The 15804-nt window shown below is 40.1% G+C and overlaps 1 protein-coding gene and 1 pseudogene across 1 annotated transcript in view; both read left to right on the top strand.

Annotated features, from left to right (window-relative positions):
* The window catches only part of thsd7ba (thrombospondin, type I, domain containing 7Ba), a 323272-nt gene that overhangs the window by 226833 nt on the left and 80635 nt on the right, over window positions 1–15804 (top strand). Inside the window, exon 15 of the mRNA XM_084725418.1 lies at window positions 13281–13472. Coding sequence (XP_084581544.1) covers window positions 13281–13472 — 192 coding nt within the window. The remainder of the gene's footprint in view (window positions 1–13280; window positions 13473–15804) is intronic.
* LOC146323175 (5.8S ribosomal RNA) lies at window positions 11581–11734 on the top strand (annotated as a pseudogene).

The following is a 15804-nucleotide window of genomic DNA, read 5'->3' as shown; positions in this document are numbered from 1 at the left end:
GAAGTTACCAGAACCTCAATTTCCAAAAATTTTCCTCGAGGACGTCTTTTGTTTTGCTCCCGCCTCTGCTCATTCATGGAGTCAAACACCTCAGGATAACCCCAACTCTTCCTCTTCATAGCAAAATATTTTCAGCTCACCTTTGCCTCTGTTTGTGCTGCTTCTGCATCTGCTTCCCATTTGCATGCTTCCATTGGCTTTGTTTATATTCATGCTGCATTCAAATGTCTCTGAATTTCTCACATTTGCTCTGAAAATGGGGTTTGCATCGACACGAGGCAGTGAATGTAAATGCATCAAGCCATAAACTATCATTTTTATTCTGAACTTTGGTCTGACCATATTGTTTCTGCGTTATGCAGGGCTGCAGCTGTCCATTTGTGTTTTGGTTAGGCATTGAGTCAAGTTTTGAAAGTTTAGAGAGGATAAGGGCTTAGAGCATTATGATGGGAGTATATGATGGTCATGTCCGTGATCAAATATGTATCACAAGTTGTTTCAGCAATTTTTTGGGTTGATACCATTTATTACAGGAACAAAAAGGTTAAAAACCTCCAAAAGAAGACTTTGAGGAACGCCATAGAAAATAAAAATAATGCTGTTATTCGGTATCAAAACTTTTGACATTTGTAGATTTCTTTAAGAACTGCTTTTTTTTCGACAATTGGATAGAAATTGTTCAGGGGCTCCCTTTTCGTCAGTAGACCTAAAAGCTTCAAAAAATGGTCTCACTACAATGAAAGAGATGCTGTAGGCACTATCATGAATACACTTGGTCTCCTTGAATTCACAAAAGTCTCAGCTTTCCAGTTTAAGATCAGCATGCAGAAATACTCAAATACCATTATTAGACTGGGCAAAAATAACAGCAAGTGAAAACCCAGACTGCATCGGATTAGCATAAAGTCAGCATGTCTGGTCTGTGACGGGGAGACTCTTGGGTATCCACAGAACCCATTTCCATTTGAATATCTTGAGGGGTGAGTTCAAGAGACCTCTTTGAAAACTATTATAACCATTACAGTAATTCCTACATCTTTACAGTATACCTACGGTAGCCAGGGTTCAACGTTCATGGGTTTTTTTTTGGTTTGTTTTTTTTCCTCACTTGCCAGGTTGGCCAAGTAGGTCAGAAATCTACTTGCCCAAAGTCTATTTTTATCTACCCCTGTACAAATTGTTATGTCTGTGGCACCAAGATATTACATTTAATGACAATAAACGAAGAGCAGCAATGAAATCTCCATATTTGAGAGGCTAAAAACAGCATTGCATGAAAAAATTCTAAAAAACTAGTTGATTAAACTAATTCAATAGCTTCATTCTTTTTTGCTGCTTGCAGCGTTGTGAAAGCAGGTTGACAGATTTACTTTCCCGACATGGCATTTTACTTGCTGCAGGTGAGTAGGCAGTCCTTATTGTTGAGCCCTGGGTAGTTTTTGTGTTAGTATCTGTCACATTCTGCCTTATACACTAATTGACAGTCAGCACCAGAGACACAGCTTTTATTTTACCTGAGGTGAGAATTTTTGTGGCCATGTTGGCTCTCGAGGGAGAATTACAGGAATGTTGGTTGAAAATTGGAAGTTTTGCTGGAAATACTGTACAGCCTTGGGTAACTGGTAGAGATGGCTAGTGATGACCAAACAGTAAAACAGCAGTTTCAGAGCAGTTCGGCTCAGCCGGAGCAGTCTGATCACTGAATATATCAGACGTGTACTGTACGGTCAGAATCAGGGCCAAGTTTCTGACACATCCATGTGATTGAGTTTGTGGTTTACAGAGCCAACATGCCCTTGGCTTGAGCAAACGCTTCCTCCCATCCCAGTGTGTGTCTGGCCCCTTGTCGGATGCAAGGCTGCATGTTGAACAAAGGCTAATGTCTGAGCTGTGGTACATGCACTGACCTGACATGCCACGGGTCACGGATAAGAGGACACTACTAAATAAGACAAGATTTGAGAAGAGGAGTCGTAACATAGCCAAAAGGAAATCTTCCACTAAACAGAACAGCCAACTCTGAAAAGCCATGCCAGTTTTTACCTTGCTAAAATTTAGCCTTGTTTTGGAGCATTATGTAGCTCTTTTCCTGATAAACTAGCATCACATGGTTGATACCAACAGATTGCTGAGGTCTAGTTTCAGATACAACCTTCAAAACCGAGCCTTCTTCTTATGGTGCAGGCATACCAAATCCAGCGATGGCAGATTTTGATGGAATGGATCTGTTGACTTGACATACGTCAATGGATTTAGTGCGTCTGCACCATTCGAAACACAGTAATGTTGGCTGAGGATGAGGACGTCCCCGTCGAGTTTATGAATGTGGTAGGTAGAGCTCTGAGAGGCTGTCATGTTGCCCTCCTCCGGCACATGGCGCCCTATGCACAGTCTGTGATGCATGTGTATGTATGACGCGGCAGTGCTGCCATTACAGTAATTACAAGTATACTTATGGTACCAAGGTCCAACGTTAATGTCACAAAATTGTGAAAAATATCCTGGTTTTCAGAGTTCAAGGTGATATCTTTATATGTCTCATTTTGTCTAAAATAAAAAGATATTCAGTTTAATGTGATAATAAACAAAGAAAAGCATTGATATCTTCCTATTTGAGAGGTTAAAACATTATTTTCTGCCATTTTGCAACTTGCATAAACCATATTTAGCCTATTTAATAAATCATCTGGCTTCAACTCACTATGTGGACAGCAGTGCTCACTTTTGCACACACAATTGCTGCATATCGCTCCTTTAACTAACACTAATGGACAGTCAACACAACTTTTGTTTTACCTGAGGTAAGAAGTTTTGTGGCCATGCTGGTTCTCCTGGGAGACTTACAGTTGAAAATTGGAAGTTTTGCTGGAAATACTGTACAGCCTTGGGTAACTGGTAGATGGCTAGTGATGATGAAACAGTAAAACAGCAGTTACAGAGCAGTTTGGCTCAGCTAGGAGCTGTCTGATCGCTGGATATATTGGCTCAGACGTGTACTGTACGGTCAGAATCAGGGCCAAGTTTCTGACACATCCATGTGATTGGGTTTGTGGTTTACAGAGCCAACATGCCCTTGGCTTGAGCAAACGCTTCCTTCCATCCCAGTGTGTGTCTGGCCCCTTGTCGGATGCAAGGCTGCATGTTGAACGAATGCTAATGTCTGACCGGGTGTAAAATGAAGCGCAAGCTGTGGTACATGCGCTGACCTGACACGCCGCAGGTCACGGATAAGAGGCCATTACTAAATAAGACAAGATTTGAGAAGAGGAGTCGTAACATAGCCAAAAGGAAATCTTCCACTAAATAGAACAGGCAACTCTGAAAAGCATGTATAAAGTTGTTGCAGATAACTTGGAGCGTGCAACGAGCTAATGGATTTCACACTAACTACAACACACTGGGTCTAAATTCTGCCAACTTGTGGCTCATAACCAGCTGGATGTGTTATATCCCTCCCTGAGTAGAACTGGAACTGTTTTCTGAAATTATTCAATAGAAAATGAGTCATGCTGATGATTTTTTGCTGCAGGAAAAATGAGACTTAATGGCCGTGATGAATCCGATCCACATTACCCCTCTCAAAGCAGAGCAGTATACAAGCAGTATGGTTGAATTAACATAAAGATTATATTTGATGGTAGTTTTTTTTATTTATTTATTTGGATGGGAAACCCAGCATTAAAAGTAATTATATAAAATGTAGCATGTTCTGGGTTGAAATGATAAAAGCTATCAATTGATATTTAAAAAATCTGGAGTGTGACAATCCTCTTCAAAGCGTCTCCTTTCATCTGACCCTCAGAAATGTTCACCTTGCTAAGTGACTGTATAATTAAAGACGATCCCTGTCAGCGGTGGAGATACCGTGACAAAAATGTGCGAGAGGAGATGATGTGAAAGGCCACGCAAATGGGCTTGGGCAACCAGAGGCTGAAATTATTATGTTAAAAATGGATACCATCCAGTTCAAAATCTGAATGTCAGGACTTGCAGTGCTGGGCTCTGCTAATAAAAGACACTGGGGATGACAGAATGAGGTTGTCACTGGTTGAGTAGGTTGGTTAAGAGCAAGAGGACCATTCGAGGTAAAGGGACTGAACTGAATGACAACAGCGACGTGCAATTATACCCACAGCGGTGCTAATTGGACTAATCGTGTTGCAGCTGTTAATGATTTGTTGTTTTTTACACGGGTTTGTTAAGAGGAAAATAAGATTCACCTTCGTAGGTTCGTCATAATATGATCACTCTTTAACCTCATACACACACTGAAAAATGAAAGATCTGTTTTTTTTTACAGCTGTGATTGTGAATGTTACATAAATGCACTTCAGTAATAGCTATCATCTCCCTTTTGCGGCCTTTGTAGAGGCCTTGTATGTAAATGACCATCCCACACATTCTCAGCAGACATGTAGAAACCCAACCGTTTTTGTCAGAGGGCAAAATTTAAAAGTCAAATTGAAATCAATAAAATGGATTAAAGTCATGTTTGTATATCAGTGAATCCTCAAAGACATTGAGGCGTTGGGGGAGGAGAGGTTTCCTTCACCGCGAGCATTGCTTTATTTAAATCCCATAGTGTCCACGAGAAGACCGTGTATTTGAACTGTGTGATGCCCTATGTTGTGCATCTGTCTGCTCTTATTTCTTGTTTGAGGTCGGATATTTTTTGCTTGGCCCTGTACACATTGTTTTATTTATTAGTGGTTATCAAATAACAAAGACCAAAGTTAATCGCCACATTAAATATAGGCCTTAAACATCTATAAAATGTAAGAAAATAGTGCAAAATGTCCTTCCTAATTTCCAAAGTACTGTTATTAAGTGTCTCTTTTAGTCTAAGATCCAAAGTTATTCAGTTTAATATGATAATAAATACAGAAAAGTGTGAAACCTCCATATTTGTGAGGCTTAAAACACCATTTTCTGCCATTTTGGCTTCAAAAATTACTTTAACTACTAATTATTATTTTTTTTTACGCTTGCCTGGTTGGGCAAGTGAGGTGCCAGATTTACTTGCCCAACATGGCATTTTACTTGCCCCAGGTGAGCAGGCAATCTTTGTTGTTGAGCTCTGATTCTGAGAACTAAAAAACTGTCAGGGCACACAGTTTCTGTAGCCTTTAGCATGCATGTCTTTACAAACTCACCCTCAGACTATGGATTTGATGCTGATGCTATTTCGTTAGCAGTAAGATAGCTAGTTCTCCCAGCTGCTAATCGCTAATCTCCTCTGGCTAAAAACAGTTCCTCAAAGCAACCAGCAATTCATTTATTTCCTCTGTTCTCAGTTGTCCCTGTGACTTCTTGTGTTTTTCTCCATGATGAGTCTGATAGTGGCTCTAAATATTTTATTCCTTGAGCACCAAAAAGGTCATGTGAATACAACAAGAGCACTGGCTTCCCATTTACCACGTTAAAAATAGGAATCGGTTCATTTTAAATCAGCAGTTTAATTTTTAAAAGTCAAATTGAAATCGATAAGGCATGTTTGTGAATTCTCAAAGACATTGAGTTGTTGGGGGAGGAGAGGTTTCCTTTGCTGGGAGCATTGCTTTATTTTAAATTCCATAATGTCCATGCGAGGACTGTGTATTTGAACAGTATAGTATAGTATAATAATGTCTTGTGTTTGTCTGCTCTTATTTATTGTTTGGAATCGTGTCTACACATATGTGGATATCCGTAACATGCAGTGAAATCTCTGCCTCATTAGCCATGTTGCGTGTGTCCGCATTCAGTCAATGCAGCAGCCCCAACTTCATGTAATGCATGGATACACAAAATATAGTCTACTTTACTCAAGCTGTAATTAACAAATATGCCTCTGGCCAACTGCCAATGCACAATCAAACCAACAGGCACATCTACACAAAAAACACCAACACAGAGCGAGAGTCACTGTGACAGGAGATGTGGGAAATTATTATGTAGTGTGTGATGTAACAGGTCAGGTCAATGAGACCTTTTAGGATTTCAGTTCTCCCTTACTTCTGCATGGTGCGAGCTGATATGTGCTGCTCAGGGCCGTGTCAGTCTAAGAGTTGACAGTCCATTTGAAAAGGTTGAAAATGGATCAGTCTTTGTTTTACAAAATATCTGTCTTGCAGGTCGGGCTGCTGCTTGACGAAACACAAAACACAGAGCAGACAGTCTGCTCGCAGGCAATGTCCTTTTATTATGACCGTTGCTCATAAACACTTAAATAAACGACTCCTTACCGTGTGCCTCTGGCTGCCCGACTTCTCTGGCACACGGGGTCCAGTCACTTTTTAAGTCTAATAACACAGTGCATAAACAATACTCCCAGTCGTTTCGGCAAGCCAATACCCAACGGGCCGTCTTTTTATAGTGAGCAGCATTTATCAGAGCTCCAGCACACTGCTGCATTAAAAGGGGGAGTATAATTGGCAAACAAGCGCCAGCTGTGCCAATCATCTCACCTGGCACTGCTGTCATGAGTCGTCCCCACACCTCTCTCTGCCGCAGCCGACTGCCAACCACACCCACCTCCACAATCTCCGGACGAGAATCCAAAACGACTTCAACACTCTGTCAGCATGCAGGACCGGTGGGTGGCTGTAAAATCTACATAAATCAAACATAAAGTACCACAGAAGAACATTCTGAGCTTGTGTTGTGAACTTATTTACCTTTGGCGATAACTTAAAATCACAAACAATAGTAGTTAATTTTTTATTACCTTATTGTTTTTTGACATCTGTTTTTTCTCCTTTATTGAATTAGAGCCCTTCTGGCTTACAGTCTAGCAGTTCTAACCAAACAGAAACCTGCTGTAAACCAGTTTCAGAGTCAGAGTCAGGCCCGTTTAATTGTAATTGTAAATTGATTTTATTATGTTACTTTTAATCTTTTTCCCGTATGATAATAAATTGAAATGAAATGAAACTAAAATGAAAATCCACTGAATTCAGGATGAGGGATGAGGGATGAGGTGCTGATATGCTAACTCATATCCATATTTTAGGACTCATTCCTGCAGCGCTCTGTGGACAGACACGTGCACAGATTGATCTCAGGTGGTTCTCAAGCACTTTTTGGACTTTACGGGCCTTTTCCAGCGGCACCGAGCCAAACCGTACTGTGCTGAATTGCATTCCCATTATCACTTTCAGCACGCCAAGCTGCCCCCGACATGGACCTTCTCTGGGCACGGCTAACCCGTGATGACCCTTCTTTCTTCCCCTCGAACAAGAGAGTGCTGTGATACTCAGAGCAGAGAGAAAGACGTTTCTTAAAGTCTTTTGCAGCTTCTAACAAAATCTTTATGTTTTGAAATGTAGTTTCTCTCCTCTCTCGTGGTTTGTACTTTCAGGTATCTGCATTATTTTACCGTTTTGTATTCACTTTTAAGTCTTTAAATAATAAAACAACCCGGGACATTTATTGTGAAAAATTTAGGGAAACGTCGTCTTTATCCCAGAGATGTATATGAACGATTTATCCACCGCCACTCGAGCCTCCTCGAGCTCATCTTCAGGTAAAAGACACACCTTCAAGTGCGAGTCAAACCGAGTTGAGCCAGGCCAGTTCTGCGAGTGGAAAAGGGTCGCTAGCGCCTTTTTCGCTAGCTGCTTTTTTCCTCCTTTGTTTTCCAATTTTATATTTTACCTAATTAATCAATTAAAAGTTTGCTGTAATGCCCACAGCAGTGTTTAAGGTCTAATTCTACTACTGATTTTCTGATTAACCGATTGACTGTTTCAACTGTACTCGCATAAACTGTTGGGTATCTTAATTTACAGTAAAACATCATCTCTCATAAAGTCTTGTACCTTGTAACTAAAACTGTCAGATAAATGTAGTGGAGTAAAAAGTACATTTCCCTCTGAAAATGTAGTAGAGCAGAAGAAGAAATCATCAAATGAAAATATTCAAGTAAAGTACAAGTACCAAAAAAAGTTAAATGGACTTAGTTAGATTCCACTGGAAATAAATGAAGGATATCATGATCAGAAGAGGGCTTTTTTTTTTGCTTGAGCACTGCCCCCATAATGTCTGTGCACGTCTCTGTCTGTCTGTATGTCAGTTAAAGTATCATTGGTCTCTTTCACATGTACGTGAACATTGCATGTATGGATACACAGAAACCAGAGATCTGAATAATCTGCACCTTAGAAGGTTTCAACAATATCTGTTCCAGTGACCTAAAACTCTCTGTGCATGTGGAACGAGGGGCCAAAATGTAGATGAGTGTAAATGAAAAATAATTTTTAAAATATCTGTATGCGTGTAGACAAGACCTAAAAAAAAGATTCAGTCCAATCAGCTGCTTCTCTCCGATCAGTGGCACCTGACAGATCCTCCACCTCCTCCTCTCTCGTCAGCCGGCAGACTGCAGAAACAGAACATCCTCACACCTACTCATTTATTCTTTGTTTTCTTTTTTATTTGATTTATTTAATTAGGTTTATTGCTATTTTTGAGGCTTTTATTTTTTTGTTGCTTCCCTCGTAGCCAGGGCTGACTCACTGCTCCGGCACTCATCAAATGATTATTCCTGCAAACATCCATGCCAAGCACCACGCAGACTGAAACATCAGCGCTGGAAATTAGGAAAGTGTTTTTACCTGGGGAGTGTTTGAGTTAAGTGTGCCACTTGATTCACAACATTACTGTCACTATTCAAAGCATGCTAAAATAACACTTTTTTTGGGCTTGTCACTATGATACCTTAGTGTGAGTCTCCTTGGCGCCAAGAGTTTTTATCCTATTTTCCACAATAGACTCAGTACCATAAGATAAAGGTATACCAAGATATTGATAAGCCAAAAAAATCATGAATCAGAAAATAATTAAATCTTTTTTTTTTTTTAAAAAGTACACAAAGATAACGCCTGCACTTTGATTGTTCATTAACCCCAACCTACCTATTCATAAAGACCTGTACATTTTCCCTATTTTATCTTTCTTATCACTTATATACTTGATTCTGATTAGTCAATTACAGCACCCCAAGGTCTGTTGTTTCTATATAATGGGCCACTGCTATGAAGAACAGACCATTGCTATGGACACAGTTCTTATAGACTCCTGAGGAACAATGAAATATTTTTTACATTAATATTTTGTATCAAACCACTAAGTAAGTAGCTGTGTAATAAGCAGGAAATTGTACAGTGAGCAGGTCATTATTGTGAAATAAACCCTGACAGGGTGACGCAGGACTTCAGTCATCCTGAAGGGGTCATTTTGCAATAATGACTGAAATGATTTTATTGCTCCTCCAGAGACTATGATCAGGACTGCATCCACAGAAACGGTCTGGTCTTCATAGCAATGTTCTGAAACTGCTGTAACTGACCAATCTGGATAATGTACAGCGAGCAGTGAGATAAACCCTGACAGGGTGATGCAGGACCTCAACGCAACGCAGAGGGGTCTTGAATCATCCTGAAAGGGTTGACATTAGCTGTTGTTCTATGTTGCTAACAGCAGTTGGTCTGTGTGGCTAACATTAGCCGTTGGTCTGTGTATGTTCGCCATTGGTCCATGTAGCTAACATTAATAGTTGGTCTATGTAGCTGAGATTAGCGATTGGTCTTGCCTGTAAATGTTTCTTTAGATGTTGTGTTCTTGGATGGTGGCAGTGTTTTCACAGCAGAAGACAGAACTTGCACTATACTATGATGCTGTTCCTCTTTTTTTCATTTAAAGACAAAATAATGTTGAAATTCTCACCCAGTGAAAGCGTGGTTTCTCTGGAGGTCATGATAATTAACTGACTGTAAGATTTGCAGTGTCGTGAGTCTCATGAAGTTTTTATACATGTACACGCTGTCCATGGCAGTTTATTATTCTTTATTTTAAAAGGTATTTTAAAATTGTAATCTGCTCATATTCCCAATTTTTACTGAATGTGCCTGTAGTCTGATTACATCTTCTTTTTCTGTAATTGTAATAGAGTACAGCCACCTTTTCTTGTATCCTAATTACATAGTGTAATCTGTTATTCCCCAAACCTGATGAGATCATATGTTTCTCTCGCTCTCGCTTCTTAAACTGGTTCCATTCATAATGTCTCATAAATTATGTGTAAGTATCTTATCACAAAAACGTGTAACACGTAATCCCCCCCCCAAAATGGATACAGAGGCCCGGGCTGATCTTCATCACTTTACATTTTATTGAAATGAAACTGGTTAAATATCCTTCCACAGATGGAAATTTAAATCTTTTGTGTCCCCAGCTTGCATGTCGAGCCAGGCATTAGACCAAGGTGCACAATTTATCAAATGTTGAAGCCCAGAGCAAATGCATTATTCAGTTTTTGTGAAAGTAAGAGCAGCGTCTGCAGACATCAAATAGGGATGCCTGACAGACAGCTGGATAAATTATTACATTACAAAACAACAAGTACATGTGTATAATTATTCTTGTATAATTAACCCAACCCGCTATGCAAAGAGGTTAATTAAAATGTTCTAATAAACAAATATTTGTATGTTGACACAAATGTGTTAAGAAAATACATATCTTAAAGCAAAGACATTGTACTAGTGTCACAGGAACCTTCATTAGTATGTAAATATATGCAGCAAGGCGCTCCAAAATCGAATCATCTACTCTACAGAGGGAACCTGTGGTGTAAGAAAGAATTACTGTACGGTAGTTTGGAGTCTCGGGATATGAGCTTCACACATGCAAGTGACATGCCAAATTCACATTTTCTTTTCAATTTCTTTTTTATCCAAAAGAGAACAAGGCGTGTTTTCATGTTTTAAAGACAAGCTTTCGCTCTATTGTGTAGTGGTTCTGATGTACCTCACGTATTGATCCTGCCTCCTGTTCTCAATTTGTATTTAAGTGTATACTTTCTTCCTAACAACAGCCAGCTCCGTCCTCTCTGACAAAGCGTGCCCTTACTTCTTTGATTCTTGTCATTTTGATGTAAGAGATATAACAGAATTGAAAAAAATAAAAAAGTGTTCAGGGGTGTTTTCCAGAGTTAAAAGCAGCCCCACTGGACTGAAAGTCTGTTTCCAGTAAATTGAGTGCTACATCAGGTGTTTAGTAACCCATCTGCTCTTGCTGTGTGTTTGTAGTAATTATTCATAGCACACACATTTTAGCACATATTGCAGCTACAGTACTGGGTTGTGATGTCTTCATTCCTCATTGATCAGATACTGGCACTCTGATTAGATGGTGCATACATCATTCTGTCACAGGTATTTAGCTTTCATGTGAATCAGATATTATGAATGCTTTGTTTTTATTCATAAATCATATTTATCTTTAGAAGTCTGATAAAGGTTTTGTGCTTGAAGGTTGAATTAGCATCTCACTAGATCTGAACATCAAAGCTGCAAACAAATATTCTTCACTGCTATGACTTATGCAATGATGAGCTGCTACTTCTTTTTGAGACCACTTAACCAAACATAAAAAAAAGATTAATTAACATTCTGCTCAGCTATTTGGTAGAGAACATTTTGGGTCAGTAGATGTTATTGACAATTTTGTTAAATAGGAGCATGTCTTTTCAGTTTGCCTCCAAACAAGAACAAGACAGAATAATGTAACAAAAAAATCTGACCAAACAAAAACTCTGACAGCTCTTAGCGGAGGATCACTGGTCTTGTGCGTCAGTGAGGAACACAGCTACCTGAGAGAACTAATGTGAATTGCAGGAAAAATTCATCATCGACACTTTGAATGCACCTTGCAGCCTCCTGAGGAACCAGGGGCTGGGGCTCTCGCAGGTATCTGTTGCCTTCGTCCCCCTAAGTGCAGACTGCTGGGAATTTGCCCGGTGGCTGTGCTCCTCGTTGGCTTCTGCCCCCCCCCTCCTCCCCACCTCCTGTTCCGACCCCCAGGCATGAGTCAGGCGCAGCTGCCAGTGTACAACTCTTTCTCTGCGCTGCCCGTGTTACGCAAAGCCTCAGGTCCAGTGGGAACACTCTGGCGGAGGTCTGACGGGGGTTGCCTTCAGGGTCGGCGGTTGTGAGGGGGGAACCCCCAGCTTGACACGGCACACACCGCTTCCGGTGTTGCTTTCCTGCTTTCCAGAGCACGTGAGCCTCCCATTTTGCCGCAGGCGCCACGCTCTTTGTCCCACCCTCCCAAATGGGGGCCAGGGGGCTCCCCATTGAACTACGACCTCAGATCAGACGAGAAAACCTGCTGAATTGAAGCATATTACCAAGCTTAGGAAAAGAAACTAACCAGGATTTCCTCAGCAGCAAAGAGGGAAGAGCCCACCACCGAACTCCTGTTCAATGGGCAGATGTGGGAAACATGGAGTACGGAAGACTGTTTGCCCAGACTTGTTTATTTGTGAGTGCAGCCCAGAGAGGCTTGTAAACTCGATCGAAAGGCTTAATACCAACACAAATACCTTAAGGGACAGTTGAAAAGAACTTTGAAGAGAGGGTTCAAGAGGGCACGAAGCCATTGAGAGGTGAACAGGTGAGGGCCACACAAAAGGCTGGGAGTCTAACCTAATGCAAGAAATTTACTGCAAGATAAAAAAAAATCTGATCATCCACCGTTGATGTTATAATGTCTTTAATTTTATTCCATTATACTGAAATAACTTCGTAAGTATGATTTTTTTTTTTTTTTACCTTTCTGAAAACGGGCTCTTCAAAATAGCTGAGTTATTATTTCATGATAACATAATGACGCTAAGCTAAAACTGACAATTTTCTATGAGATAAAAAAAAATCTTAATGTTCATGATGACTTAAATATCATCCCTCATATAAGCTGAAAAAAAATTCAGAGGTGTGTTTTTTTAACAGTCTAAAAATATGCTCTTCCAAACGGTTGAAATGTCCTTTCAGAAACATCATTTTCTGAGTTTTCTTTAATTCATCCAAAGGTTTTTCACCTATTGCTTATTGCCTATGACAAGTGAAACTGATAGAACAAATGGAACTGTCAAATTGAAGTGCTACAAAGGAAAACAAAAGAAAAGCAAAGAAAAAAGCTCTTTTGGATTTGAGTGGAGTCCGGTTAAAAAAAACTTGTGTGTAGATGGATCAGTCTCTTTCAGGTGGGGAAAGTGTACCTGCCCTTAAACCACAACTTGACAACGATATTAAACAGTTAATAGATCTTTGCCTTTCTCTTCCTGGTCAATCAAACTGTGAATATGAATGCAACTTCATGTTTAAGTCAGTCTTGTTCTTGCACAGGTGACCATGAAAACAACGCCAGTGACTGAACTGAATGATTTAACCTGGATATCTGTTGTGTGTGCGTTGTCTGTGTAATTGGAGTGACATTCTTGCCTCCCTCTGTGTTTACAGGAGTCAGTTGTGTTGGAGAGAGCGGCGAGTCGGCCAATATGACAGAGTGCCTGCGATGGGCCGGTCCCCTGCCCCCTCAGATCAGAGCCTGCCGGGTGGCCTGCAGGGATGACTGCACTCTAACTGGGTGGTCCAAGTTCTCTGAGTGCGTTGGATGTGGCAGCTCTCGCGGTCGCAAACGCTCACTCACAGGTAAAGACTTGACTTTTATTCACAGTAAATCAAGTGAAAACTTTCTTCATCTGTGGAATGTTTGAATTCCTCATAGGGATGCATCCAAATCCAAATACATTTTTTGGGAAAGCACAAACAATGTGATCGAAACAGATATTTATTCTGTCCAAAATTGCTTTTTATTATATGGGGAAAAAATGTAATGCTATAACGCTAAAGGTACTTTTTTATGTACATCTAAGTACATTTTGACTCAAGTACTTAATTTTGATATTAGAATATATTAGAATATTAATATACATGTATTATATTGTGAGTACTGTGGAGTGCAAGATTAACATATCAAGAAACGTGAACATAGCATCACTGCAGTTTAAGATTGTTCCTTTCGGGCACCCGTAGCTCAGTTGGTGCATCATGTGGCCCACATACAGTACAGGGGCCAGCAGCTGTAGGTATCTTCTCCTGTCTCTCTTCACATTTTCCTGTCTTTCTACAAGCTGTCTTGTCAGTTAAAGACCTTTAAAAAAAGAATATTGATTTCAACTGAGGGACATTTTATATTATTTATAATACAAAACAGAATATTTTGATTTAGAAAACTTTTTTCTTTTGCTGAGTTAAAGGGGAGGTGCTGGTAGTGTTGTCAACTCGAACAGCCGGATCCAGGATGCTGAGGAGCAGGTTCTGTAAAATGTGGCACAGTAGTTTCTGATCTCCTGTTGCTTGGCCAACTTGAGTCCTATTTCATCCGTTTCATTTTCATTATCCTTGAGCGGCCTCAAGTCCTACCTGTAGCACCGCTCTTATCCGCTCACCTCCTCTCCTTGGGTTGTCACCTGCGGTCACCCGCAGCGGCACATCCAGCAGATCTCACTGCATGTTTGAAAGATGTTGACTGCATTTGTTAATCATCTCATCATCTTAATCCAAACCCCACATCTCCATTTTCCAGTGCCTGTGAGTGTATTTCTGTTGCACGTCATGTCAATAAAGTTGAAAAAAGGGCAAATTAAAAGGAGCCATCAGCCGCTGCATCTTATGTGGGCAGCCGTTGCCATAGCAATGATACGGATGTTTATGATATATATGATTTGGATCATATTGTTTATCCTGTTGTAATATTATTTTCACAGAAATTTCAGACTTAACTATAGAAAATCTAACACTATATGACAATATGTTGCCATCTGCCAAGGCAAGGCAAGTTTATTTATATAACACCATTCAGACACAAGGCAATTCAAAGTACTTTACAGGAGCATAGAAATAAATAAATAAAAATACTACCACAACCATTTGAATTGCATTAACAAAAGCTAAATGCAAGCCAATAAACAGTTAAAACGTTACAAACAAAATTAGTATGGTAACATAAAGTTGTCACCTTATGCACTCATTCCAAAAGTAACTACAGTCCCTCATCTTCAGGGTGGTCGTTGTTGTTGCAGTGTGTTGTTCGTGTGCTGAAAAGCTGTGCTGTGACATAATAAACCAGAATCCAGTCCAACCTCTTTTCTCCTTCTGGTTCTGTTACTGTAACTTTGTACTGTCCCTGTAGTGTTATGTCAGGTCTTAAATTAGGTCTCTCACAGCTTGTAATCCCTTATTTCAGTGCAGATGGCAAAATCTGAATTACATGCTGCGGTTGCAGACCAGGCTGGATACTATTTGTCTTCATGAATATTTGATCCGATGCCGGAGGGGTTGTAGTAAACATACCCTGTCTCCTTCTATAATGCTCTTAGAATCTAACACATGAAATCAGCCTCAGCTCAGTGGTGGGTTTTTATTTGGAAAGTGTGTGTGCTCATGTTCGGAGGGTCGTAATGGTCATAATAGATCAGTATTTCAACAATTTTACACCGACTTTAACACTTCCCTAAATTTCTCTGTCAGGTAAATTGATAGGAAGCAAACCTACTGCGGGTTTTAAGCTCTGGTATGTGGTTAAGGAGGTTGGCAGCTCACCAAAGCCCCTGCTTAGATAATACAACTGTGCTGAAAAGCCTCTTGGACTATAACAGTATAGTTTTCGAGCCTAAACTGAAAGTCAGTTTGAAGGTCCAGAAGTCTGTTGGATTTCCTACAAGTGGAGAAAAGAAAAAAAAATTAATCAACTAAAGTCAGTACTTGTCAGTGGATGGAAAAAGTGAAAGCTCCAACAACCAGAAGATTCTTTACTCGAGTCAAAGAACAGCTACTTGTATAAAAATAAGACTGGTAAAAGCAGAAGTACTGATTTTCTTAACTTAAGTAAAAGTGAAAAAGTGCAGGCTCTAAGTAAAAAGTCTCCCTCTGCAGGATATTTCTGAGCAAAGCTGAGTAACCCTGGCTTTTCTCCACAGTC

This window comes from Lutjanus erythropterus, chromosome 8 (genome assembly GCF_056507025.1).
Source record: "Lutjanus erythropterus isolate fLutEry1 chromosome 8, fLutEry1.hap2, whole genome shotgun sequence".
Classification (NCBI taxonomy): domain Eukaryota; kingdom Metazoa; phylum Chordata; class Actinopteri; order Lutjaniformes; family Lutjanidae; genus Lutjanus; species Lutjanus erythropterus.
This window is presented reverse-complemented; position numbering and strand designations above follow the sequence as displayed.